The 25,210-nt window shown below is 51.0% G+C and overlaps 3 protein-coding genes and 1 pseudogene across 4 annotated transcripts in view; 2 read left to right on the forward strand and 2 right to left on the reverse strand.

The window, feature by feature from the left end:
* LOC308050575 (olfactory receptor 14J1-like) overlaps positions 1 to 25,210 on the forward strand; it is a gene marked incomplete at its 5' end in the record, with an annotated part of 296,725 nt that overhangs the window by 75,740 nt on the left and 195,775 nt on the right. The gene's annotated exons all lie outside the window — the stretch shown is intronic.
* LOC308050638 (olfactory receptor 14A16-like) lies at positions 9,691 to 10,614 on the reverse strand (the record flags this gene model as incomplete). Its single annotated transcript, XM_080360796.1, has 1 exon — positions 9,691 to 10,614. The coding sequence occupies one exon, from the start codon at positions 10,612 to 10,614 to the stop codon at positions 9,691 to 9,693; it is 924 nt and encodes a 307-aa protein (XP_080216922.1).
* Positions 20,648 to 21,607, reverse strand: LOC308050639 (olfactory receptor 14J1-like; the record flags this gene model as incomplete). Its single annotated transcript, XM_080360797.1, has 1 exon — positions 20,648 to 21,607. The coding sequence occupies one exon, from the start codon at positions 21,605 to 21,607 to the stop codon at positions 20,648 to 20,650; it is 960 nt and encodes a 319-aa protein (XP_080216923.1).
* LOC308050754 (olfactory receptor 14J1-like) lies at positions 22,169 to 23,328 on the forward strand (annotated as a pseudogene). Its single transcript has one exon. The product of its transcript is annotated as an olfactory receptor 14J1-like (transcript).

Here is a 25,210-nt window from a genome sequence, read left to right on the forward strand (position 1 = left end):
TGCCTCACCATGGTTCCCATCCCAATGAGATCACAGAATCATTTAGGTTGAAGGAGACCCTCAAGATCACTGTGTCCAACCATTAACAGAACTCTGGCACTAAACCATATTCCTAAGAACCTCATCTATATGTCTTTTAAACACCTCCAGGGATGGTCACTCAACCACTCCTTGGGCAGGCTGTTCCAATGCCTCACCAACTCTTCCATGAAGAAACTTTTCCTAATATATGAACTGAATATTCCCAGGTGCAACTTGAGGCCGTTTCCTCTCCTTCTACCACTTGCTACATTGGAGAATAGCCCAACACCCTCCATGTTCCAACCTCCTTTCAGGTAGCTGTAGACAGCAATAAGGTCTCCCCTCAGCCTTCTTTTCTCCAGGCTAAACAGCCCCAGTTACCTCCACTGCTCCCCGTCTGACTTGTTCTCCAGACCCCTCACCAGCTTTGTTGCCCTTCTCTGAACTCACCCCAGCACCCCAAGGTCTTTCCTGTAGTGAGGGGCCCAAAACTGAACACAAGATGTGAGGTGCATCCTCACCAGTGCCAAGAACAGAGGGATGATCACTTGCCTGGTCCTGCTGGCCACACTATTCCTGATGCATGCTGGGGTGCTGGGGGCCTTCTTGGCCACCCAGGCACACGCTGGCTCATGTTCAGTCACTGTCCATCAACACCCCCAGGGCCTTTTCCATTGGGCAGATTTCCAGCCGCTCTTCCCTGAGCCCGTAGTGCTGCCTGGGGTTGTTGTGACCCAAGTGCAGGACCCAGCACTGGGCATGAAATTGAACAAGTCCAAGAGTTGGATTGTTCACCTGGGATAGAGTAACACTGAGTGCAAGTGTAGATTGGGAGAGAGCGGCTGGAGAGCAGCCCTGCAGAAAGGGATCTGGCGTGATGGTTGGCCACAGGGTCAACAGGAGACAACACTGTCCCCCAGCAGTCAAGACAGTGACCCCCATCCTGGAGTGCATCAAACACAGCATGGCCATGTGGTCAAAAGAGGTGACTATGCTGCTGCATTCAGCATTAGTGCGGCCTCACCTTGAGAGCTGTGTGCAGTACTGGGCCCTACATATTTTTACACCGAGGTCTTAAAGGTCCTTGAATGCATCTAGACCATCCCCAAGCCCATTGGGGGCCTTAGGAAGAGTTCTTCTCTCCAAATATCCAGCCCAGCTGGTTGCTGCATGAACAACCAGGAGAAACTGCCCCTGGACCCTCATTCCAGACCCCATCTCCTCCACCCCATACAGGCAGTGCTCTCCCCCTTGGCACTGAGGTGGTTCCAGGGACCCAAGAGACACCTGTAGGAGGAGATGTTGGGTGGGGATATGGTGTCCTTCAGTGCTCCTCATGGTGCCTCCTGCTGGGCTTTGTGCCACTGGTCACAACCCTCTGAGCCTGGATGTTCAGCCAGTTCTCAGTGGTGCTGAGCAGGAACATGCCCACGAGCACATTGGGCTGCACTGGGAGGAGCGTGGCCACCCAGACAAGGGCAGTTATTGCCCATCGTGACTCAGCACTGGTGTGGTCACATCTGGAGCCGAGTGTCCCAGTGTGAGGTTCCCCATTCTGGAGGAACGGGAGGAGCTGTCGTGTGGCCAGAGAAAGTCTGGGTCACATGTGGAGATGTTGAGAGACCCAAACTTCTTTAGCCTGGTGAAGGGGAGCCTGAGGAAACGTGCTGGTTTTACTGAAACTGATTTGATTTTCTTCATGCATTTTGAACCTCTCTCCTTCACAGCCAGTACAGTCTTTTGTTTAGATTTACTATGAGAATAATGAGGTAACGCTGTTTCTTCCTTGGAATAGAGTTCATTTGTCTTTTAGCAGCTTTACAGTGTTTGCCATTTGCTATGAAAGGAATGTCAGAACTCACTGATATCTTGGCTAGGAGGGATACAGACAGGACAGCACCTTGATTGACATCCAGGTCAATCAATGAGCTATTCTCTACCATTAGTGTCATGCTCAGTATAAAACTGGAGATGCCTTTTCCAGCTAGTTAGTTCAGATTTTCTGGCTACGTTGGTTGGTTCTGTTCATTCTGTTGGGAGGTCAGTGTTAGTTCAGTTTTATGACATTTTGTTGTGTTTAAGTTGGCCGTTGGGCCTTTCTGCCTTTCACGTTTTTGTTTTCTCTTGCTGGGATCAGCTGTTCAGGACCGGGGTGCTCCCTTCTTTTGGGTTAGCTATTCCACATGACTGGAGAGCTGTGAGGGATTGCACTGAGTATCATTTATTTTATGTATAGTTTAGTATCTGTACAAAAGTAGTAGTAGTACTTTATAATTACTTTTATTGTCTTATGAATTTTATTTTCTAAGCCCATCAGTTATTCTCTTCCCTTTCAGTTCTCTCCCTTGTCCCACTTTGGGGATTAGGGGCAGAATGTGAGCAGCTATCAGGGTCTTAGTTGGTGGCTATGGTAACACCATGACAAGAAAGGGCAGTAGTAGCTTCAGAAATCTTGAAAATCACTTTCCATGATGGTGGCAGTTTAGGTTTTTTGCTTGTTGTTTATTTGTTTGTTTTGTTTTTGTTTTTTGTTTGTTTGTTTGTTGGTTTGTTTGTTTTTAGTGGAGGAAAACAGCATGAGAAAGGAAAACCATCAGAAACTGCAGCTCTGGAGGTCCAGAGTGGAGCTCAGGATCAGGAAATGTCATTCTGAGCGCAGTGCTGTGGTCATTCAGAGGGAGTCTGGATCAGTCATGACTCCGTGTTTCCAGGAAAAGCTGGTGAGGATGGAGAGACAGCAGCACAGGTGGGGACACACTGGGCTGAGAACAAGGTGGGGAAGCACATGGGGTGTCTGCAGCCTGTGGGGAAACAGCCATAGGCGTGGGACAGTGCAGGATGGACCATGGTGGACATGGCCAAGGGTGACACTGGATGTCCCTGCAAGAGCCAAGGTCTTTGTCCCCTTGGCTCTGGCTGATGTCCCTGCCAGCGAGGCCTAAGAGGAGACACATGGTTGTCATGGCCATGGCACCCCATTGCCTCCTTGCACCCCCAGGGAGTGTCACACCATTGTCCTGCACTGGGCATCGTACTCCCCACAGCCCCAGGAAGAGCCCTGAGCCACACGTGAGGGACAGGATCTCCCTTCCAGGGGCAGGGGCTCAAGGCTTGGCCATTGTCCTTCATCAGACAAACCAAGGGCTTTCTCAGCATCAGAGCTGCTGCACTTTGCCTTTGCCTGATGCAATCACTGCCTCCAATTATCTGCTCTAACGAGTCCCTGGGAGGCTTTGTCAGTAACAGCCCTCAGTGGGGCCCATTAATGCTTCAAGGTACTTTGGAGTTTGCTTCTGGCTTGGACTTCTTGAGCAGATTCTTCAGTCTGTGCTTGGTATCTGAGGTTCATGGACTCAGCACCAAATACACCATGGGGCTCATTAAAACACAGAAAGCCCTAATGAGCAATGTTTCTTTCTGTAATTTTCTTTAAACCTTCTAGACTTGTAGAACTAACTGTAGAGGTTTCAATGGGACACTTGCTGATGAAGGTTTCAAAGAAGATTTCAGAAGGGAGGGTTTTTTCTTTCCAGGGTATTTTCTCTCATTTTCCAGTGTATGGAAGAAGTGACAGCAGCATTCTACACTGGACATTGATCCCGAGGGTCTCCTGAAGACATCTGGACAGGCAGGAGAACAGTCCTTGAGGCTGGACACTGTATGGACAACCTGCCTCCTCACTCCCACCCCCAGTCTGCCGGGTCCCTCATTGGCCACCAGAGATTGCATCACTTTTCCTCCATCAGACTTCTCCACTGAGCTCTGCAGGAGATGCTGCAGCTCCTGTGCACCAGCTCCACCTGCTCTCCTGTGCAAACACTGCACAGTTCAATCAACAGCAAAACACTTTCCTCAGCTGTGTGTGTAAGTGGATCTGATGAGGTCCAGCATCCACAAGGGACACCCACACAAGAACTGCTTTAGACAGAGAGACAGGAGAGGATAGAAATAAACACAATGAACGTGTTGACTGCCATGTCAATTAGAGCTCTGAAGAACGGGGCAAGTTTGTAACTCCCTGAAGCTCAAAGCAGAAACCAGACAGTTGAGAGGCCACTGAATGACCAAAGAGCAAGTGGAGGAGAAACCTGAGAGCACTGGGAAGGGCAAACGTCCAGACAGGGCTGGAAAGTTGTCCTTGGACAGGGACATTGAATCAGGAGAGGTGGGAACTCCTGAATGACGAGGGAGATGAAATCAGAGAGTGTTGGTAATAAAAGTACAGGGGAAGACCAATATTTCTTCTCCTTCCCTTATTAAACTTCCCCATAATTCCCTTTTTGGCTTTTTTCTTTTAAATTTTAATATGTTGAAAAAACAACTAAACAAAAATCTCCAATCAAAGAAAATAACAAACCAAACACAATAAACAAAAACACCCACAAAACCAAAGCAAAACAAAAACCAAACCAACCAACCAAGAACAACAACCAAAAAGAAAACCCAAACCAACCAACGAACCAACCAAACAAAAATACCAAAACAAAAAAACAACAACAAAAAAGTGGAGATTTCCAGGCAGACGTCAGTCATCAGCTGTCTCACCATAAACAGCCAGGGCCATTTTAGGGGCTCAGTGTACCTGAGGTGCTGGCCTGGGATTGACATCTATCACACAGGACCTGGGGAGACCAGAGCACCTTGCAGTGCAGGTGGAGCCTGGGCAGGGGTTCCCGGGGCATCTACACTGGCACCAGGTGTTTGTGTCACTGAAGCTTAAGACATTTGTGTCCTGAATCCATGCCCAGCTCTGGAAAACTCTTTCCTTTTCAAAGAAAAGACACTACACCAAAGAAACAAAAAAAAAGTATGTTGACACTTGCCTCTGCTTTGGATCTTTGTCTTCAGTTCCTCTTATTTTAATTGTCATTGACATTAACTGACATCTGATGGGCCTGCAGGCATGAAGCCAAGATCATGTTGTGTCTTGCACAGCGCCTCATGCCCTCTGAACCTGCCCTGCCCAGGACTCCTCACACGTTGCCCAGAGCGAGTCACACTGAGGTGTTGGCTGGTTCCCTGGCTGGGATGTTGGTTTAGATGGTCACCTACAGCACAGGTGGGTCCTGCCCCATCATCGCCTGCTCTGCTCCAGTCTGAAACAGAGCCCAACATCACAATGGGATCATGAGAGAACTCGATGATCCCCTTAAGGTCTCTTCCAGCAACACTTGTTCTATGCTTCCATGATAAGTCATGTTTGCTATTTTCTTTCTCAGAGGACCATGCAGCCTCCCTGAGAGCCAGGACTTTTCTGAGGTGTTTGGGAGACGTCTCACGGTCACACCAGCCAGTTCCACCAGCCCCTGTCTGTCCCTTCCCAGACCAAACCTCTTCTCCATATCCCAACCTTCCAGGCGAGTTTCTGGGACACAGCAAATGCTGTCCAGGTCCTCTGGGCCTGTTCAGAGAGAGCAGCTTGCCAACATGGTGATGGGCTCTCTGTGCACCTCAAAGCTTTCCTGACCATTTTTCTCAATACCCTACTTGTACCCAACCTTTCTGGTCCTTGAGCTGTACATGAGGGGACTGAGAAGGGATGTGGGGATGGTGTAGAAAAAAGGCTTTGTCAAACTGTCTTGCGAGGGCTGTTCTGGGCATCCCACAGTCCAGGATGAGGGTGCTGGAGAAACCAGTGGGATTGGTGAGAGGTCCAGGAGGAGAAGGCCTTGTGTCTGTCTACACTGGGGTAGAGCAGTGCTGCATTCATGGGATGCCCATGTGAACAGGAAGGGGACAAATGGCTCTAAAATGCCTTCCAGCCAGTTCTTTACCCATCGCACATACACCATCCAGGCCACGAGCTGCAGCTTCTCCAGGAGATGCTGTGAGACACGGTGTCAAAGGCTTCACTGCAGTCTAAGGACACAACACCCACAGCCCGTGTGGCGCATTCACTGCCCACGACAGACTTTCCCTCATCTGCTCAGCGGTCACCTTGTCACAGAAGGAGACCAGGCTGGTCAAGCAGGACCTGCCTTTCATCAAGCCATGCTGATTGGGCCCCATTGCTCGTCTGCGTGTGACCTCACAGTCCTTTCCCAGTCATGTTCCTGCTGTTGGCCAATCCCCTGCAGAGGCAGAAGTGACCTCACAGTGCCCTCCACACCCATTGGTTCCTACTGGACTATGAGTTCCTGAGACAAGTGACCACACGACATCGTACCCACCATCACCCTCCTTGTGGTCCAATGTGTGAGCAGATCAAACTGAGCTGCTTTCATCCAATGTATCTGATAGATTTCCTATCAAGGGTTTGAGTGGAGAAACGTTCCTCAGAGGAGCTGCTGTATTTACTCTGGGGCATTTTATATCTCTAAGGAAAAGATTCATGGAATCCTACAGTAACACAGGGTGGAAGAGACCCCTGAACACCATCTCTGTCCCACTGACCTTTATGGCACCCCATGGAACAGCTGATGGCATTTGTGCTCCCTTGGGTTCATCTCACCACATGCACACAGTGGACATGCATATGATGACCTAGTATTTCATAGAATCAAGGAATCTCCTGAGTTGGAAGGACCCACAAGGATCATGCAGTCCAAGTCCTGTCCCTGCACAGGACACCCCACAGGTCACCCCGTGTGTCTGAGGACGTTGTCCAGTCTCTTCTTGAACACTGTCAGGTTGGGGCTGTGACACCTCCCTGTGGAGCCTGTTCAGTGTCCAGCACCTCTGGGGAAAGAACCTTTTCCTCATGTCCAACCTGAACCTCCCCTTGCACACCCTTCTTCCATTCCCTTGGGGACTGTAATTGGTCGTCAGAGCGTAGAGATCAGTACCTTCCCCTCCTTCTCCCCTTGTGAGGAAGCTGTAGTCACCATGAGGTCTCCTTTGAGTCTTTTCTTCAGCTCTGATGCTCAGAAACCCCTTGGTTTGCTTTCTGAAGCAGAAAGGAGGAGCCATGAGCTCCAGGCAATGGGAAGGGGGATCCTGTCCCTCACACTCGGCTCAGGGCTCTTCCTGGGACCGTGGGATGTGGGTGTGCAAGGCCCAGGGAAGGACAACACTGGGACAACAACCTCCAGCTTCCCCATGGGGCTGCAAGGAGGCACCGAGGCCCCAGTGCCATGAGGACAACATGTCTGCTCCTGGGGTCAGTGGCAGAGACAACTGCCCTGGCCAAGGGGACACAGACCTGGGTTCTGTGGGTCCCTTCCAGCCTTACAGCGCCCTTTGCCATCTCCACCACAGGCTGTTCCACACGGTGCTGCCCCTGCCCCTCTTTCCCTGCAGGCTGCAGACACCCATCTCGCTTCCCACCTGCTCTCACCCAGCATTTCTGCACCTTCACTGCTGTGTCTGCACCCTCACCGGCTGCTCTTTGGAACACAAACCATGGGCTGATCCAGCTCCCTCTGGGTCACCTCTTGCCCCACAGCACTGCCCTTCCAGTGACATTTCTTACTCCTCATATCCATTCCTCACCTTCCAAGTAGACTCCTTTTTTCTCTTTCCTGCTTCTTCCCACTATCAAGAAAAGCTCGACCATCTCATAAACTGCCCTTCATGCAGGGAACCCAACCCTTTAGGCTTTTTGTGGTCTTTACCTGACCAGAAAAAAGTCACCTCGCCATGATCTTCTAAACCCCATGAGTGCTGCTGGCCTTTCAGCTTCTCTGACAGACACGACCATGTCCCTGCCCATGTCCCGTCATGTTCTCAGGTGGGATGGACATGACAACCCGTCTCTCTTCCTGGGTAGGGCCTGTGGGCCCTTGGGCAGAGGTTCTTTCCCAGCCATGTCCCTGCTGGGCTGTCACCTCCAGACACAGAACTGGCCTCACTGTCCCTTCGCAGCCACATGATTCTGACTGGATTATGAGTGTCTGAGACCCAACTGACCTCATAATACAGAACCCATCCATCCCCCTCCTTAGCACCCAGGACCTCACCAAGACTGAACGGTGCTCTACATAGTCCTACACCTGCCCCCCTTTCCCTACAGGGTGTAGATACCCATCTCACTTCCTTGCCTTGCTTGAAGAGAGCCCTTGTCTCACTCATCTTGTCTCACTGTCCTGCTCAAGGCTGGGTGAACACTGTCCTGTTTAAGGCCTTGACTCATCTTTGCATCACCCCCAAAAGAGTTAAAATCGCATTCTACAGGAGGACGTGTCCAATCCCTTCCCAGGGACAGAGAAAGGCTGACCAGGCTCCCAATGCCTTTGCTTGCCTTTCTTGAACATGGCTTTGATTTCTGCCTTTTCCAAGGACCCCAGGACCTCCCTAATTACCCTGGTTCTTATGAGAGCACAATCCAGAATCCCAGGCAAGGGGATCTGGCAATGATCCTGTGTAAGGCAGCTGAGATCAGTCTCACTGGGGCAGTGGGGTTTGTTCCTGGAGTCACACACACAAATGTCAGGTTCTGTCAGGCATCCATGTCTGAGCTGGCCTCGTGGACTCCTTCTGTACCCAGGGATGCTCAGAGACAGAGTCTGTCCCTTTTACACATAGAGGCCGTAGTCCCAGTTTCTCTCTGGCCTCCTGTTGCCACTCCCAAAGGACGGGAGACACCTCAGCCCTGCGCTGTGTCACCTGTTCTGCACTCATCTGACATGTCCCACGTCACGAGGAATGGACACAGGGAGCTCAGTTCAAGGAAGCACAACCCAGTGCTGCATTCAGGTGATTTCCCATAGGTTGTTCCTCCCAATATGAAGTGACCTCAGGACCTCGCCTGTGCCACAGGCCTGCACGGAATGGAAAGGAATAGTTGATGGTGTTTGTGCTCACTCAGGTTCATGTCACCTCACGTACATGATGTGCGTGCTCACATTTCATCTGTACAAGGCAAATATGGACTGATGAACTATTCATTGAGTGTCCATCCATGGATGGAAGAAAAACCTCTGTGTGTGAGAGGCCAGTGCTGGAAATGGTGGTTGTGAGGGGCCAGTCCATGGTGATTGACCTGGGGCTCCATGGGGTGTCCAGTGCACAGGGGCACAGCCCAGCCCTGCTCTGCTGGTCCTGCAGGTCTCTGGCAGGAGCCTGGCTGTGAGAGGACACTGCTGTGTGCCAGTCCTGCACACGCACACTGTTCAGCTGTACAATGGTGTTTAATCTGAGGGTTACTTTCTTGGACACGTTATTGAGAAAAACTTTGTAGGAAAATGAAGACTTGAACCTTCCAGCTCTGCCCATAGGAGATCACCTTTCTATCTGGAAAGGCTGTTCTGGGGCCAACTCTGTCACAGCAGTGCCCATTGCCTGTCCCTGCCTGTGCCCACAGCACTGACACACAGCAGGACGGTGACCAAGCTGCCAGAGCACTCAGGCCTTGCACCAACACCAGGGATGAGAAGGAGAGTGTGGAGTGGAACCGGAATAGCTCTGGAAGAACAAGCGCTGCTGCTCCCTGGCAGGACTGCCAGGATGGACTCTTTTACCCTCCTCTCATGAACACAGGAACCATCCCTGCAACTCTAATAAGGGCTTGCAGGAAGGATATAGTGAAAAACAAGTCATTAAAGAGCCCTTTATTGTGTTTAGACACAGCCAACAGTTATAAAAGAAAAGCTGACAGTGAATTAGAAAGGGGATGACAACATTATCACAATAAGAAAACAACTAATAACAACAAAAAATCCAGATGAAAGCTGGACCTGTAATTAGCTACATTAAAACACCTATGTAGAAGCAGATTGGCAGTTTATTGCTTTACAAAAAATAATATATGAGTTTACACAGGGCATCCTTGAGTTCCCTGTTCCTAATGCTGTAGATGAGGGGGTTCACTGCTGGAGGCACCACTGAGTACAGAACAGACACCATCAGATCCAGGGATTGAGAAGAAATGGAAGGGGGCTTCAGGTAGGCAAACATGGCAGTGCTGATGAACAAGGAGACCACGGCCAGGTGAGGGAGGCAGGTGGAAAAGGCTTTGTGCCGTCCCTGCTCAGAGGGGATCCTCAGCACGGCCCTCAAGATCTGCACATAGGACATCACAATGAACAAAAAACACCAGAGGTCTAAACATACAGTAACCACAAGAAGCCCAAGTTCCCTGAGGTAGGAGTGTGAGCAGGAGAGCTTGAGGATCTGGGGGATTTCACAGAAGAACTGGCCCAGGGCATTGCCCTTGCACAGGGGCAGTGAAAATGTATTGGCCGTGTGCAGCAGAGCATTGAGAAACCCAGTGGCCCAGGCAGCTGCTGCCATGTGGACACAAGCTCTGCTGCCCAGGAGGGTCCCGTAGTGCAGGGGTTTGCAGATGGCAACGTAGCGGTCGTACGACATGATGGTGAGAAGGTAAAACTCTGCTGAAGCTAAAAAGACAAACAGAAAGAGCTGTGTAGCACATCCTGTGTAGGAAATGACCCTGGTATCCCAGAGAGAGTTGGCCATGGACTTGGGGACAATGGTGGAGATGGCACCCAGGTCGAGGAGGGCGAGGTTGAGCAGGAAGAAGTACATGGGGGTGTGGAGGTGCTGGTCCCAGGCTATGGTGGTGATGATGAGGCCGTTGCCCAGGAGGGCAGCCAGGTAGATGCCCAGGAAGAGCCAGAAGTGCAAGAGCTGCAGCTCCCGTGTGTCTGTGAACGGCAGGAGGAGGAACTGGGTGATGAAGCTGCTGTTGGACATTTGCTTTTCCTGAACATGGGGCGCTGTCATGTGAAAGAAAAAGACAGTGTGAAGCCAGGGAAGTGTTCTCTGACAAACATCAAACCAACTTCCACAGACCCTCCCCTGTCAGACACAGACACCCTTTTGATTTTCTAGGAGAACATCTTCAGCACTGTGGCTGCAGCCCTGCTTGGGGCTGGAAAATGTGCAATCAAGGGCAGGGCCTCTGCCCATGGGCCGTCGATAAGTCAGCCCAGCTCTGCATAAGTGGGGCCATGGAACGGTGGGGACTGTCCTGGTTCTGCTAACACAGAAGGGCTGTCAGCACTTGCTTTCCCAGTGATAGGGAACAGAGATGGTGAAGGCAGTTTAGGAGTTAAAGGTTTTTTTACAAATCCCCCCATATTCACTGCAGAGTGTTGTTGGGTGTCAGAAACCCTCAGCATTTCTGCTGCACTCAGGGAGAACAGAGCAAGTCCTGTGAGACCAGAGGGTGCCTGTGGGTCAGTGCAGAGTGAGGGCAGCTGCTCTGTCCCTCTGTCCTGCTCCAGCTGCCCTGGGCTGGCACCTTTCTGAGATGGGGGCTGATTACACTCCCATGTTACCCTGAAAAGCCACCAGGCACTGCTGAGAGCAGAGGGACCCACCTCAGACCATGACATGTCCCAACCTTTCCTAAGGTCTCAGCACACCACGTTTAGCCCAGAACACACACGGCTCATTCCCCACCCCCACAGACTGCATTGCCCACAGCCCACAGGTCAGAGCAAAGCTGGGACACGTGTGCCCATGGACACACCTGCAGGAAAGGACCCACAAGATCAGGCTGTGACTCTGCAGCTGAAACTGCCATCCCCAGAGAGCTTGACAGCAAGAACAAGATCTCAACAGCAGTGACCCAGAGCAGGGGAGCAAGAAGGAAAATGCGCTGAGGGTGGGGGTGAGAGAGGCCAGGGCAGAGGCAGCCGGGCACTCAGACAGCGTCCCCCTTCCCCAGCTGTGCAGCCACCTCCCAGACACCAACAGTGCCGGGCAGCTGCTCTCAGCCCCTGTGCTCTGCAGAGGAACTGCAGCTCTGGCTGCACAGGAGCTGCTTCATGCCTTGGAGCCCCCGGCCCTGAGGGCAGAGGCTTTGCTGGGTGGGACAGGAGGCCAGGGGGCTATTCACAGGAGGGATCTGACCTGCAGGGGGTCACAGGGACTTTTCTCTGCTCTCCCTCCCATAACAATTCCGGGTTCAGTTTCCTCTCATTTCTGATCATTTCCCTGCTGCCTGGAGATTCTCCCCTGGGAGGTGTTTCCCTGTCCATGTCTGTTCCCTGTCAGTGCTCTCAGACCATCCCACCCTCTGTGCCCTCCCCCTGGCCCTACAGATCCTGCCTGTTCACAGGCACTGCCTGGGGGCATCTTCCTGTCTGCAGGCTGGAAAACAGGACAGGTCAGACTAAGGCTGACGGGTCCAGCCAAGGTGATGCAGGATCTGTGCACAGGCAGAGGGGTGGGGAAGGGGTGTCATGAGCCTTCTGGCAGATGTACTGATAACTCACAGTTGCAGTTCAGGAGTCTCAGTGACTTGTTTCAGCATGAGAGCTCATTTTCATTTTATCCTTTCCTGCACCCCCCACCCCTTGGGAGAGGAAACTGAAACGACAGGCTCAGGAAATCTCCTTATCTGTCTGCTAATCCTTGCATTGACCTTGACATTGAGGCATCTCCTTGGAAAAATGCTGGGGGTGATGTGGTTGTGTGAACAGCCCCAAGCCACACAGCACCCTCTCCACAGCAGAAGCACCTTTCCAGCCCAATAGGGTTTGTTCCTTCCCTCCACATCTTTTCCCCTCCTTGTTGCTGGGCTCTCCCGGGCAGGCTGAGCGCTGACCCTGGCAGGGGACAGAGTCCCTGCCCGGCATAGCGCTGGGGTGCAGGGACCCTGCTCTGCAGGACAGCCCTGGGCACCCCTGCCTGCACAAAGAGCTTCTCACACCTGGAGTCATCCTCAGCAGGAGGCAGCTGCCATGTGTTATCCCTCTGTTGGTTTAAGGAGGAAATCCCTGCTCTGCTGCAGGTCCTCCTTATCTATACAAGAAAGTCTTTAATAGTTTTACTTACGTATCTCGTTTGATGTACCAGCGGTAGGAAATTCCACCAAAATCTACAGATGTAATAATGTGCAGCCACAGACTTACTGTCTGTGAAGATTTCACTCCTTGTGAACTCACAGCAATCCTCCCCCCACATTTCCTTTCCTCTTTCTCTGCCTGGCTCCTGTGCCCTCGGTGCGGCAGGCAGAGCCCTCAGCCCTGCTGCGTGTGCAGAGGAGCTGCTCCTGGGCAGAGCTGTCTCTCTGCAGCGCTGCCGCTGCCATGAGCTCCCTGTGTCCCAGGAGCCCAGCCCAGCTCAGCACCACAGGAGCAGCCCATGATGTCCCTTTCTCTGTCCCCTCTTGGCTCCTCCAGGTGTCCCTGGGGCTCCAGTGGCACAACTTCGAAGTTGTAGTAATCAGTGATGTTGATTCTCTCTCCTCTTCAGAGACACTTCTTTCCAGCATTGTATTTTTCATTTTAAAAAATGAATTGGTATGAGAATCATATTTTCTTGTCCCATCATTAGACAGGACACCACAAATATTACAGGAATGTATCTAATTTCTGCAAACTGGGGAAGGAATAGCTTCAGTTAAAAGAATTTAAGCATTTTGTTCTGGTTTCATACTCCTAGGTCTAGAGAGACATCCATCAATTTTTGGCCATGTCATGTCTGTGTTCTGATTCAAAGCCTTTGCACACATGGGCTCTTGGACACTTGGTACCAGGTTTCTTGTGCAGGACAGAGCTGGGCTGGTACCACGGCTGGGGTGGCTCAGCCCAGATGTGAGGCCATGTCCTCAGCCAGGGACCTGACTGGGGAGCTGGAGCTGTCAGTGCTGCATACAGAGCTGTGACACGGATGGAATGAACTGCCAGGCAGGGTGGCAGGAGTGAGTTCATCTGGTCTCAAGGACTGCAGCCTCCAAGCACAGCAACAGTCCAGATCAGAACTCAGTCTAGACCTGTGAGGCAATTCAAGGGCCCATAATGAGCTGTTACTACTGCAGGAACAGTTAAAGGAGAAACAAAGACACTGTGCGGACACTGATGAATATAATAAGAGGTGAGAATCCCTGTGTCCTCTCGTTCTCCCTCTTGTCCAGCAAGGTCTCCCAGGCCTCTGTGACTGGAGGCAGAATAACCAACAGTGGATGGGGATCAAGTCAGGGGTCACTGGAACTAACACAATCCTCTCCAGTCTATGGGACAGCAGGGGCAGCATCCCAGGAGCTGGGACAGCAGGACCATGTCACAGTGAGGCCACTCTCCACCATCTGTGAAAGCTCATGGAGACTGGGGGGACTCCCTGACCACTGGCAGCTCCCACACAGTGTGTGCACTTTTCAAAATGGCCCATGGGTGAGCAGGGGAACTAAGGGCTGTGCCCCAGAGCATGGCCACTGGGACCCCATTTCTGGGTGTCTGGAAGAGAAGGTGACGGGGTTTGCCCAGGGCAGGTTGTGCCTGTCCATCCTCTTTGCTTTCTGTGAGGAAAGGACAGGGTTGTGGACGTGGGGAGAACGTTGATGGTCTGTTACCAGTGGTGGACTGATACTTGGAAGTCAGCAAGGCATTCAGTGTCACCCCCTGCAATATTTTTGTGTCCAAGGTAGGATATTATGGTCTGTATTAGTGTGCAATTAGATGGGTAAAAAGCCATCTGGATGTTTGGGCTTGGAAAGGTGCTGTAGAAAGGGAGAAACTTTCCAGTCATGAGGACAGTCCAGCACTGGAAGCTATTTCCCAGGAGTGCGCACCCACTTTGTCCCATAAAGTGACCAAGATGTGTCTGGATAAAGCCCTGAGCAATCTGGTCTGACCCTGCTGTGAGCAGGAGGTTGGTCAACACACCTCCTGAGGTCCCATCCAGCCTGGATGATGCTGTCCTTCCTTCCCCTTCATGTTTTTAAATTAGGGACAGCTCTCAGGTTCTCCCTGACCACAGGAATAATTCAAAGAGGTGCAGGGCTGCTTTACAAGTGCCCCCAAACAGCCCTGACGCACATCTATTGCATCCTTTTTCATTTGCCCCAACCCAGGTTCTTCTTTTTCGCTCATTTCATTCCCATCTTGTTGATCCTTTCTGAATAGGTTACTGAAGAGGTGTCAGCATCCATTTACAGAGTGTGCACAGCAGCCAGGCAGCAAAGCCACCGTTACAGAAATGGAGACAAGGCTCTTGACCAGCTCCTTGCACCCAGATATCAGTGTGACATGTCTGCTGAGATTCCCGGGAACACCTGAACTGTAAGAGCAGAGCATGTGAGTCCTGGTTGGGTATCCTGGCTTGTCTCCTGACCCATGTGGTGCTTCAGGCTGTGAAGAGAATCAAAACCAGCCATTGGACTGGGGTAGTTCCATGTTACACGTGTCACACAGGGCAGATGAGGGAGCTCAGAACTCCAGACTCTGCGGCACTGTTGGGACTGCAGAGACTGGAAATGCAGGTGACAGTGTGCGTCAGTGCACACACATACAGATTCTGGCTTCCTTTGGGCCTTTGCACTGACCGGGGATCTGTTCCTTGGCCACCTTTGTCTCAAAAAGAAACTGTTCTCCTATGCAACCTCCACATCACACCACATAAGAAATAAACAAAAGGTAGAAAAATAATGAAAGAAACACAATTTTGGGGTAATTCTGTCCAAGAGGTGTACCCTTTAAATGATTAAAACAAAGAAGAAGCAAGAGAAAAAGCATTGTTCTAAGAACTTCTTTCAAGATCAAACTGCTTAGGTGTAGTAGATGTTTTGAGAAGTAAGAATGACTGTAGGAAACGAAATTAAAGAGCTTTAGCTTATCATGATCATCAGTGAGAATAAGGAGTTCCCTGTTACTGTTAATAGTGACAGCACCACTGTTCACAAACACCCTTCAGAGCATCTCCATTTTTCCTGGGCTCCAAAGCTCATCCTGCTCAGAGTTTGACAGGATTGCTGCAAAACCCTGTGACCCAAATCTCTGCAACTGTCTCTGCTCAACAGCCTTTTACCCCAGGAAGGGGAAAACTGCCAATGCAGACACCAACCCAGTGCCCAACCTGCCTGGAGAGCCAGGACAGTTGTGCCACACAACAGCCGCCTCTGAGGGAAGCTGGAGGTGATGGAACTGAAATGGTTTCAACCCAAATCAGAGAATCATAGAATCATTTAGGCTAGAAAATACCCTTAATAACACAGCATCCTACCATAAATCAAACACTGCCAAGTCCACCACTAAACCATGTCCCAAAGTGCCCCATCTCCATGTCTTTGAAACACCTCCCGCAATGGCAGCTCCAATCCTGAGCTGGCAGGACACCATTGGCTGCAGTTGGACATAAGATACTGGTCATGGCTGTGAGTTCAGCCCTCGCTGGCAGAATGTCTCACACCCTCACTGAGGAGGACAGGGGGCTGGGAGATGGGAGCACGTTTCAGTTTCCAGATCCCAGCACAGAGCCCAAACCATCCTGCCCTTGAACTCTGGATCCCATTTCCTGAGATGCAAAGCTGGTGGGACTTCTGTGGATACTCATGTTAAAAGGCATGAATAATCCTTCAAGTGTTTTTGTAATTTGTGTAGGAATGTCAGTCCTATATGCTTATATTTAAAGATATGTAAAACAGTGCTCTGCATCAGTGGTAGCCCCTCTGGCAATGACAATTAAATAGGTATTTGCACTATAAGGCTCCATACCCCATCCACAAGCACACATCTAAGTGGTTCAGATGACGGGTGGTCTGGCAAACGTCACCCTTTGTGTCCCCAGGTGATGGACACTGCTCATGTGCCTCTGCAGAGAGTGGCAGGAGCTGGATCCCCTTCTCGGGACAGACTCCTTCCAGGAGAGATACAGACACAGGGGGAACTCATCGGGACTTTACAGCATTTCACTCGGAATCAGTTTTGACGTATTGGGTGCTGTTCTGTGACTGCCCTTTCTGCACAAATGATCATACAAACACAACCATTTAGTGAATCATGGTCATAAAGGGGCTGTTATGGACAAGAAATGTAACCATGAACTCTGGAGAGAGTGAGGAAGTTCATAATAAGCAGCAGGAAGAACCAAGAAGCTCGAGGCCTCTTCTGAAGAGCGGGAGGCCTGAGCAGCCGTGATTGGCCATTGTAGGTGTGGGAGAGGGTCAGGGCATGTCAGGGAGAAGCAATGAGATGGCTGATGGCTTCAGTGAACCCTTCCAGCCATGTCTGAGCCCAGCAATGGAAAGCAGTTGATGTCTGCAGGTGGAGGAAGAACAGGAGGAAGGTTTTCCTGAGAATATGGAAGGAAGAAAGGCCTCTCTTGGGCTAATCATGTATGGCAGTGCCATTTGCATGCTGTGGGCATGGCTGTGCCTGGGAGATGGGGAACGGCTGCTGCTGGGGTGGCTGTGCTCAGTCATGGCCCATGAGCTGACCCTGCTCTGCTCCTCTCTTACACTGCCCACACTTGGATGGTCCTCAGGAATCATCCATGAGCCTGGTGGATCCATGAACCTCCTGCAGTGATGGGTATGGATCCAAATAGGGGATTCAAGCAAGTGTGGGACTGGGACATTGAGGTGACTGGTGACCATTGCCAGGTGTATGAAAGAAGCTGGATGAGTTGTGAGGAGCTCACAGGCATTTCCAACTCCACAGAAAACCAGAGCCTTGCAGTTAAAGCAACAGCACTTGACATAAACACCACCGCCAAAACACAAAACACTCACACTGACCACAGGAAGAGCCTTGAAAGACATTTGAGAAAGATCTACCAGATCCCAGGGGACAGGGCTCAGCCATTCTGGTGATGAACAAGCATCAGGGGCTGACATGGCATCAGAGCCACCTCCACATGACGCTCACCACCTGGAACCAGTGTCTCCAAGTCTTTCCTTCACCAGCCTCCAGGGATAGGGACCTGCTCTGGTTGTTTCCTTCACAGCTGTGTCAGTGATGGCCCTTCATGGGGTCCAAACACCCTCAGAAACTTGGGGTTTGCTTCTGCCTTTCTCTTCATTAGGGGTTTTTCGTTCATTCAGTATCTGCAGTTCAGGATCATGGCACCAGAGGGCTCATTAACATCGAAAATGCTCTTACAAGCGAAATCTCTGTGCATCATTTTCCTAAAGGCTTCATGTCTGTTGTGGATGATTAGAGAGATTTCAGGAATAGCCAAACAGAGACCATTTCTATAATAAATAGGAACAAATCAGTATTTCGTCTATTTCATTCTCTGTTCACCCTTCACTCCCTTTTCAGAACAGGTGGTATCCGCAACCTGCTGTATATATTAATGTGATACCTCTCCTAATAAAGTCTAAATATATCAGAAAAGTGGGTGACTAAAATATCATGTGAGTGAGGAGACAGGCCAGGACACCTCAAGAGGAGTCACACTCCTCTGGACCAAGAGGTGGGTGTCCCTGGCAATCTTAGGTGCCACAGCACAGCGATACTTGTGTTCAGGAGCTGGTCAAGTGACCCATCTCCTGTTCTGTAACGGTGTCTGAGTTTGCTCAGGTCAGCCCTGACTTGAGCCCCATCCACTGCTGGGTGTTCTCCAGACTCCTGCCTTCAGGAACCAAGTCCCAGGAGACCTTGCTGGTGAAGATGGAGGCAAAGAAGCCATGAAGAACCTCAGTCCTGTCTGATTCTACTCTTATGAAGTTCAGCAGCAGGCCCACATTCACCCTGTCTGTTCTTTCACTGCAAGTGAAGCTTTGTCAGCTCATCTTGCTGCCCTCAGCCTCCTCTGCAGGCATCAAGTGCAGGGCAGCTTTGTCATCATCCCCACATCCATGGACAAGGTTTCTAAATTCCTCCTTTGCAGCTTCCCCTGCTCCCACCTCCTGTGTGCTGTCTTTTGCCCTGCAGCTCCATCAGTGCAGAGGAGCAGCCTCATGAGATAAATGTTTCTGTTCATGGGTACTTGGAGAGATCATTCTTGTGCTTGGAGCAGCCTGTCCTGTAAGGCTGTTCATATTTCCTGAGCTCCTTCACCCTTCAGATCTACTTCCATGTCACCACTTTGCCCACCATTCCCCATTATTTCCAAGTTTTCTCCTCTGGATTCCACCAGCCTGTGCTGTGCTGCTGGCCTTCATCCCTCCCCTCTGGTGCCTGGGACCCCACTGTGTCCTGGTCACAACAGCCATGGTGGACACTGACGTTCACATCCCTTACAAGCTCTTTTTTTTTCTCAGTTACAGATTCAGGTGAGCATCACCCTTGCTGGCCCACCAGAGAGCCACATTAAGAAGTTGTCCCAAGATCCTCTAGAATGTTGGCACCTACAGCTTTGCCTGGCCAGTGAATGTCAGGACAATTACAGTTCTCCATAGGAACCTGCTCGGAGTACAGCTGAACAGTGTGTGTGTGCAGGGCTGGCACACAGCAGTGTCCTCTCACAGCCAGGCTCCTGCCAGAGACCTGCAGAACCAGCAGAGCAGGGGCTGGGCTGTGCCCCTGTGCACTGGACACTCCATAGAAGGTCAGTCATCATGGACTGGCCCCTCACAACCACCTTTTCCAGCACTGGCCACTCACCCACAGAGGTTGTTCTTCCCTCCATGGATGGACACTCATTGGATAGTTCAGCAGTCCATGTTTGCCTTGTACAGATGAGATGTGAGCATGCACATCATGTATGTGAGGTGACATGACCATGAGCCAGCACTGTGCCCTTGTGGCCAGGAAGGCCAATGGCATCCTGGGGTGTATTAGAAGGGGATGGTCAGTAGATCGAGAGGTTCTCCTTCCTCTCTACTCTTCCCTGGTGAGACCACATCTGGAATATTGTGTCCAGTTCTGGGCCCCTCAGCTCCAGCAGGACAGGGAACTGATGGAGAGGGTCCAGCGTAGCGCAACAAAGATGATTAAGGGAGTGGAGCATCTCCCTTATGAAGAATGGCTGAGGGAGCTCGGTCTCTTTAGTCTGGAGAAAAGGAGACTGAGGGGTGACCTTATTAATGCTTATAAATATATAAAGGGTGAGTGTCAGGAGGATGGAGCCAGGCTCTTCTTGGTGGCAAACAATGATAGGACAAGGGGTAATGGGATCAAGCTGGAACACAAGAGGTTCCACTTAAATTTGAGAAAAAACTTCTTCTCAGTAAGGGTGACAGACACTGGAACAGGCTGCCCAGGGGGTTGTGGAGTCTCCTTCTCTGGAGACATTCAAAACCCGCCTGGACATGTTCCTGTGTGACCTCATCAAGGCGTTCCTGCTCCAGAAGGGGGATTGGACTAGATAATCTTTTTAGGTTCCTTCCAATCCCAAACATACTGTGACACTGTGATACTGTGATACTGTGCTGTTGCCTATTGGAATGGGTCTGTGTGGTGTGGGCTGTTTCCATCTTTGTTTCCCTGCAGACACCTGGATTTAGTGCTTTGCCATGGGCTGACTCCACCTTGGGCCATGTCTCACTCTGTGGGCTCCAGTCACTGTCCACCTCAGGCACACACCGTCCATGTGTATCTCATGGGCTCTCCAGACAGCTCCAGATTCCTCTCCTGGAGGATTATCCTCTGCCCCATCATGCTCTGGGACAGCCCAGCCTGACTATCTCATGACCACTCCCCTTCTTCACTGTCAACAGACAACAAGGGTTGTGTCTTAAACCACAACTCTGTTGTCTATGAGCTACCAACGTGACAACGAGCTTTGACCTCAGGCCTTTTTGAGTGAAATTCCTGGGCCTGCTGTTGAGATCAGCTTTAGAAGAACAACCAAATATTGAGCAACTGCATAGAAGAGATGTCATTTTATTACAGAGATTCTATGGGAGACCAAGCTCTGGCACAGTGTTAGGAAAACATTTATACAGGTTTCAGGTATTTTAAAAATATTGATAATGGCTACATGTTTCAGGATAGTCAGCTAAACACAAACAATTATGTACGAACATAAAAACCATAAATAACAATATGGGTAATGCTAACAAAGTAAAAGGGATAAAACAAGGTACAGGCCTGCATTGGGATACAAATAGACATCATTTGTGGACGGTGATGGAAAGCTGATCAGTATTGACAAACACCCATGAAATCACTTTCCTAATGGACTCCTTGAGCTCCTGGTTCCTCATGCTGTAGATGAGGGGGTTCACTGCTGGAGGCACTACCGAGTACAGAACAGACACCACCAGATCCAGGGATGGGGAGGATATAGAGGGGGGCTTCAGGTGGGCAAAGACGCCAGTGCTGAGGAACAGGGAGACCACGGCCAGGTGAGGGAGGCAGGTGGAAAAGGCTTTGTGCCGTCCCTGTTCAGAGGGGATCCTCAGCACGGCCCTCAAGATCTGCACATACGACACCACTATGAACACAAAACACACAAATGATAAAGAGACACCAACCACAAGAAGCCCAAGTTCCCTGAGGTAGGAGTGTGAGCAGGAGAGCTTGAGGATCTGGGGGATTTCACAGAAGAACTGGCCCAGGGCATTGCCCTTGCACAGGGGCAGTGAAAATGTATTGGCCATGTGCAGCAGAGCATTGAGAAACCCAGTGGCCCAGGCAGCTGCTGCCATGTGGACACAAGCTCTGCTGCCCAGGAGGGTCCCGTAGTGCAGGGGTTTGCAGATGGCAACGTAGCGGTCGTAGCACATGACTGTGAGCATAGAAAACTCTGTACCAAGCAAGAAAAATACAAAGAAGACCTGGGCAGCACACCCTGCATTGGAAATGACCCTTGAATCCCACAGAGAGTTTGCCATGGATTTGGGGAGAGTGGTGGAGATGGAGCCCAGGTCGAGGAGGGCGAGGTTGAGTAGGAAGAAGTACATGGGGGTGTGCAGGTGCTGGTCCCAGGCTATGGTGGTGATGATGAGGCCGTTGCCCAAGAGGGCAGCCAGGTAGATGCCCAGGAAGAGCCAGAAGTGCAAGAGCTGCAGCTCCTGTGTATCTGTGAACGGCAGGAGGAGGAAATGGGTGATGGAGCTGCTGTTGGACATTGGCTGCCTGTGGGCATGAGGACCTGTCATAGGAGGAAAAAACAGTGACAAGTTAGGGGAGAATTCTCTGAGCAAAATAAACATGCTGTTTCTCATGGAAAACCCCCTCCCTGATGGAGGAATGTTTCAGCTCATTCTCTCTTTCTACCAGCTGAGAAAACTGTTCATCACAGCTTAAAAGACAGCTTGGACATCTGGTTTCCACGAACACAGCTCTGGGGCAAGACCCCTTGAGTTGGTGTCAGAACAAGAAGTGACCGACATTTGCACCCCAACCCCAGAGAGCAAGGGGTGGGAATGGGGATCAGTTTTTGTTCTTACACCAATTCAGTGGATCTTGCCTCACAGGTGTGTGCATGGAAACCAGATGCCCAAGCTGTATTTTAAACCGTGATGAACTGTTTTTCTCAATTGGTAGACAAAGAGAATGAGTGGAAACATCCCTCCATCAGGGAGGGGGTTTTCCATGAGAAACAGTATGTTTATTTTCCTCAGAGAAGTGTCCCCTAACTTGACACTGTCTTTCCTTCTTGCACAGGTCCTCATGCCCACAGGCAGCCAATGTCCAACAGCAGCTCCATCACCCAGTTCCTCCTCCTGCCGTTCACAGACACACGGGAGCTGCAGCTCTTGCACTTCTGGCTCTTCCTGGGCATCTACCTGGCTGCCCTCCTGGGCAACGGCCTCATCATCACCACCATAGCCTGGGACCAGCACCTGCACACCCCCATGTACTTCTTCCTGCTCAACCTTGCCCTCCTCGACCTGGGCTCCATCTCCACTACTGTCCCCAATCCATGGCCAACTCTCTGTGGGTCATTTCCTTTGCAAGATGTGCTGCCCAGGTCTTCTTTGTATTTTTCTTGCTTGGTGCAGAGTTTTACCTTCTTACCATCATGTCGTACGACCACTACATTGCCATCTGCAAACCCCTGCACTACGGGACCCTCCTGGGCAGCAGAGCTTGTGTCCACATGGCAGCAGCTGCCTGGGCCGCTGGGTTTCTCAATGCTCTGCTGCACACGGCCAATACATTTTCACTGCCCCTGTGCAAGGGCAATGCCCTGGGCCAGTTCTTCTGTGAAATGCCCCAGATCCTCAAGCTCTCCTGCTCACACTCTTACCTCAGAGAACTTGGACTTTTTTTGGTTAGTGTCTGTTTAATATTTGGCTGTTTTGTGTTCATCGTGGTTTCCTATGTGCAGATCTTGAGGGCCGTGCTGAGGATCCCCTCTGAGCAGGGACGGCACAAAGCCTTTTCCACCTGCCTCCCTCACCTGGCCGTGGTCTCCCTGTTTGTCAGCACTGGCATGTTTCCCTACGTGAAGCCCCCCTCCATCTCCTCCCCATCCCTGGATCTGGTGGTGTCTGTTCTGTACTCGGTGGTGCCTCCAGCAGTGAACCCCCTCATCTACAGCATGAGGAACAGGGAATTCAAGGAGTCTATAAGGAAAATGATGACTGTTTGCTTTTCAAAAGCTGTAATGAAGTGACCTCCTGCTTCTGCATGTCACTTGTTCAATCTGAGTTCTGTAGCTTTTGTGGTTTAGTTTTGTTTGTTTGTTTGTTTGTTTGTTTGTTTGTTTTCCTTTCTGGTGCTTGCTTTTCTTGCTTGTATTAATTGTATCCACAAGCAAAATTATTACTGTTCTTATGGCTGTGTCCATATCTACCTGTCTGGTGTGTTCCATAGTCTTTGTATAAATAAGGACCCGTACTCTCCATGTGTATAAAGTGAAATAAAGTACCTTGCACTGACTATTTGCCCAGATTCCTCTCTCTGGGATCTCTGGGGCTGCAGGAACCATGTCTGTGTGCTGAGGGGGAGTGAGTAGGAGCCACCCTGAGCTGGGTCTTCCTCCCATCCTGACCAGCATGAGCCTGCAGACTCACCCCATGGCCCTGGGCACCACAGTCCGCTGGACCTTCCTGAGGATCCCCTTGGCCAAATCCTCATGCTGTCCTGGGGAGCCAGTCTGGACCTAGGTCTGCAAGCTGCCTGTGCTGGAGACCCACTCAGCTTGCTGGCTGGATGAACATTCTCACTGTCCTTCATTCTCACTGGTCCCCACTGCTGTGGGACCAGTTCCAGTTCCAGTGTGGCTGCTCTGCCGGGCTGGGCTGGGGAGAGGGCAGGCGGTGGCACAATTCAGGAGAGGGTGGGAGGGCTGAACTGGCAAATGCCCCAGAGAAGAAAATACCAGTGAAGGGCTGAAGTGTGTGAGTGTGCAGGGCTGGCACACAGCAGGGTCCTCTCCCAGCCAGGCCTCCTGGGAGAGCCCTGAAGCACCAGCAGAGCAGGGGCTGCTGTGTGCCCATGTTCATGGGACAACCTGGGGAAACTGGCCCAGCACAGTCATCACAGACCAGCCCCTCAGAACCACCTTTTCCAGCACTGGCCCTTCACCCCAGCTGAGAGAGGTTGTTCATCCCTCAACACAAGGACACTGAATGAGTAAGTCAGAAGCCAACGTTTCCATTGCATGGATGAGATATGAGCATGCATTTAATGTACATAAGATGAACCCAACTCAGCACAAACACCATCAGCTACTCCTGTAGGTTCCATGAGGGCCTGAATGCAGCACTAGGATGTTTTGCCTTGAAATGAGGTCCCCATGTCCATTCCTCATGAGGTGGGACATGAGGATGGCCATGCCTAAGGATCTGGACATGCTGGATCATGGGGCTGAGGCCTATTGTCTGAGGCTTAACAAAGCCAAGTGCTGGGTCCTACATTGGGTCACAACAACCCCAGGCAGCGCTAGAGGCTCAGGGAGGAGTGGCTGCAAAGCTGCCTGGTGGAAAGGGATGTGCGGGTGTTGATGGATAGCTGCCTGAATATGAGCCAGAATGTTTCCAGGTGGCCAAAAAGGCCACCAGCATCCTGGCTTGTATCAGAAATAGTGTGGCCAGCAGGACTAGAGAAGTGATTGTGCCGCTGTACTCAGCATTGGTGAGGCCGCACCTTGAATCCCCTGTTCAGTTTTGGGCCCTTCATCTCAAGAAGGACATTGAGTTACTAGAGATAGTGCAGAGGAGGCGACAAAGCTGCTGAGGGGCTGGAGCACAAGTGTGATGAGGAGCGGTTGAGGGAGCTGGGGCTGTTCAGAATGGAGAACAGGAGATTGAGGGGAGACCTTCTCACTGTTCACAACTGCCTGATAGGAGGTTGCAATATTGCGAGTCTTGGTCTCTTCAACCAAGTAGCAAGTGATAGGACAAGCGGAATTGGCTGCAATTTGCACCATGGGAGGTTTAGATTGGATATTAGGCAAAAAGTATTTCCTGGAAAGGGTTGTCAGGCATTGGAACAGGCTGCCCAGGGCAGTGGGGGAGTCACCACTCCTGGAGGGGTTTAAAGGTGTTTAGTTGAGGTTCTCAGGGACATGGTTTAGTGCAAGAGCTGGGTTATGGTTGGACTCAATGATCTCAAGGCTTCCTGTTCGCATGGGCGTCCCATGAATGCATCACTGCTCTACCCCAGTGTAGACAGGCACAAGGCCTTCTCCACCTGGACCTCTCACCAATGGCACTGGTTTCTCCAGCACCCTCACCCTGGACTGTGGGATGCCCAGAACAGCCCTCACAAGACAGTTTGAC

Source organism: Nesoenas mayeri (genome assembly GCF_963082525.1).
Source record: "Nesoenas mayeri genome assembly, chromosome: 29".
In the NCBI taxonomy this organism is placed as follows: Eukaryota; Metazoa; Chordata; class Aves; order Columbiformes; family Columbidae; genus Nesoenas; species Nesoenas mayeri.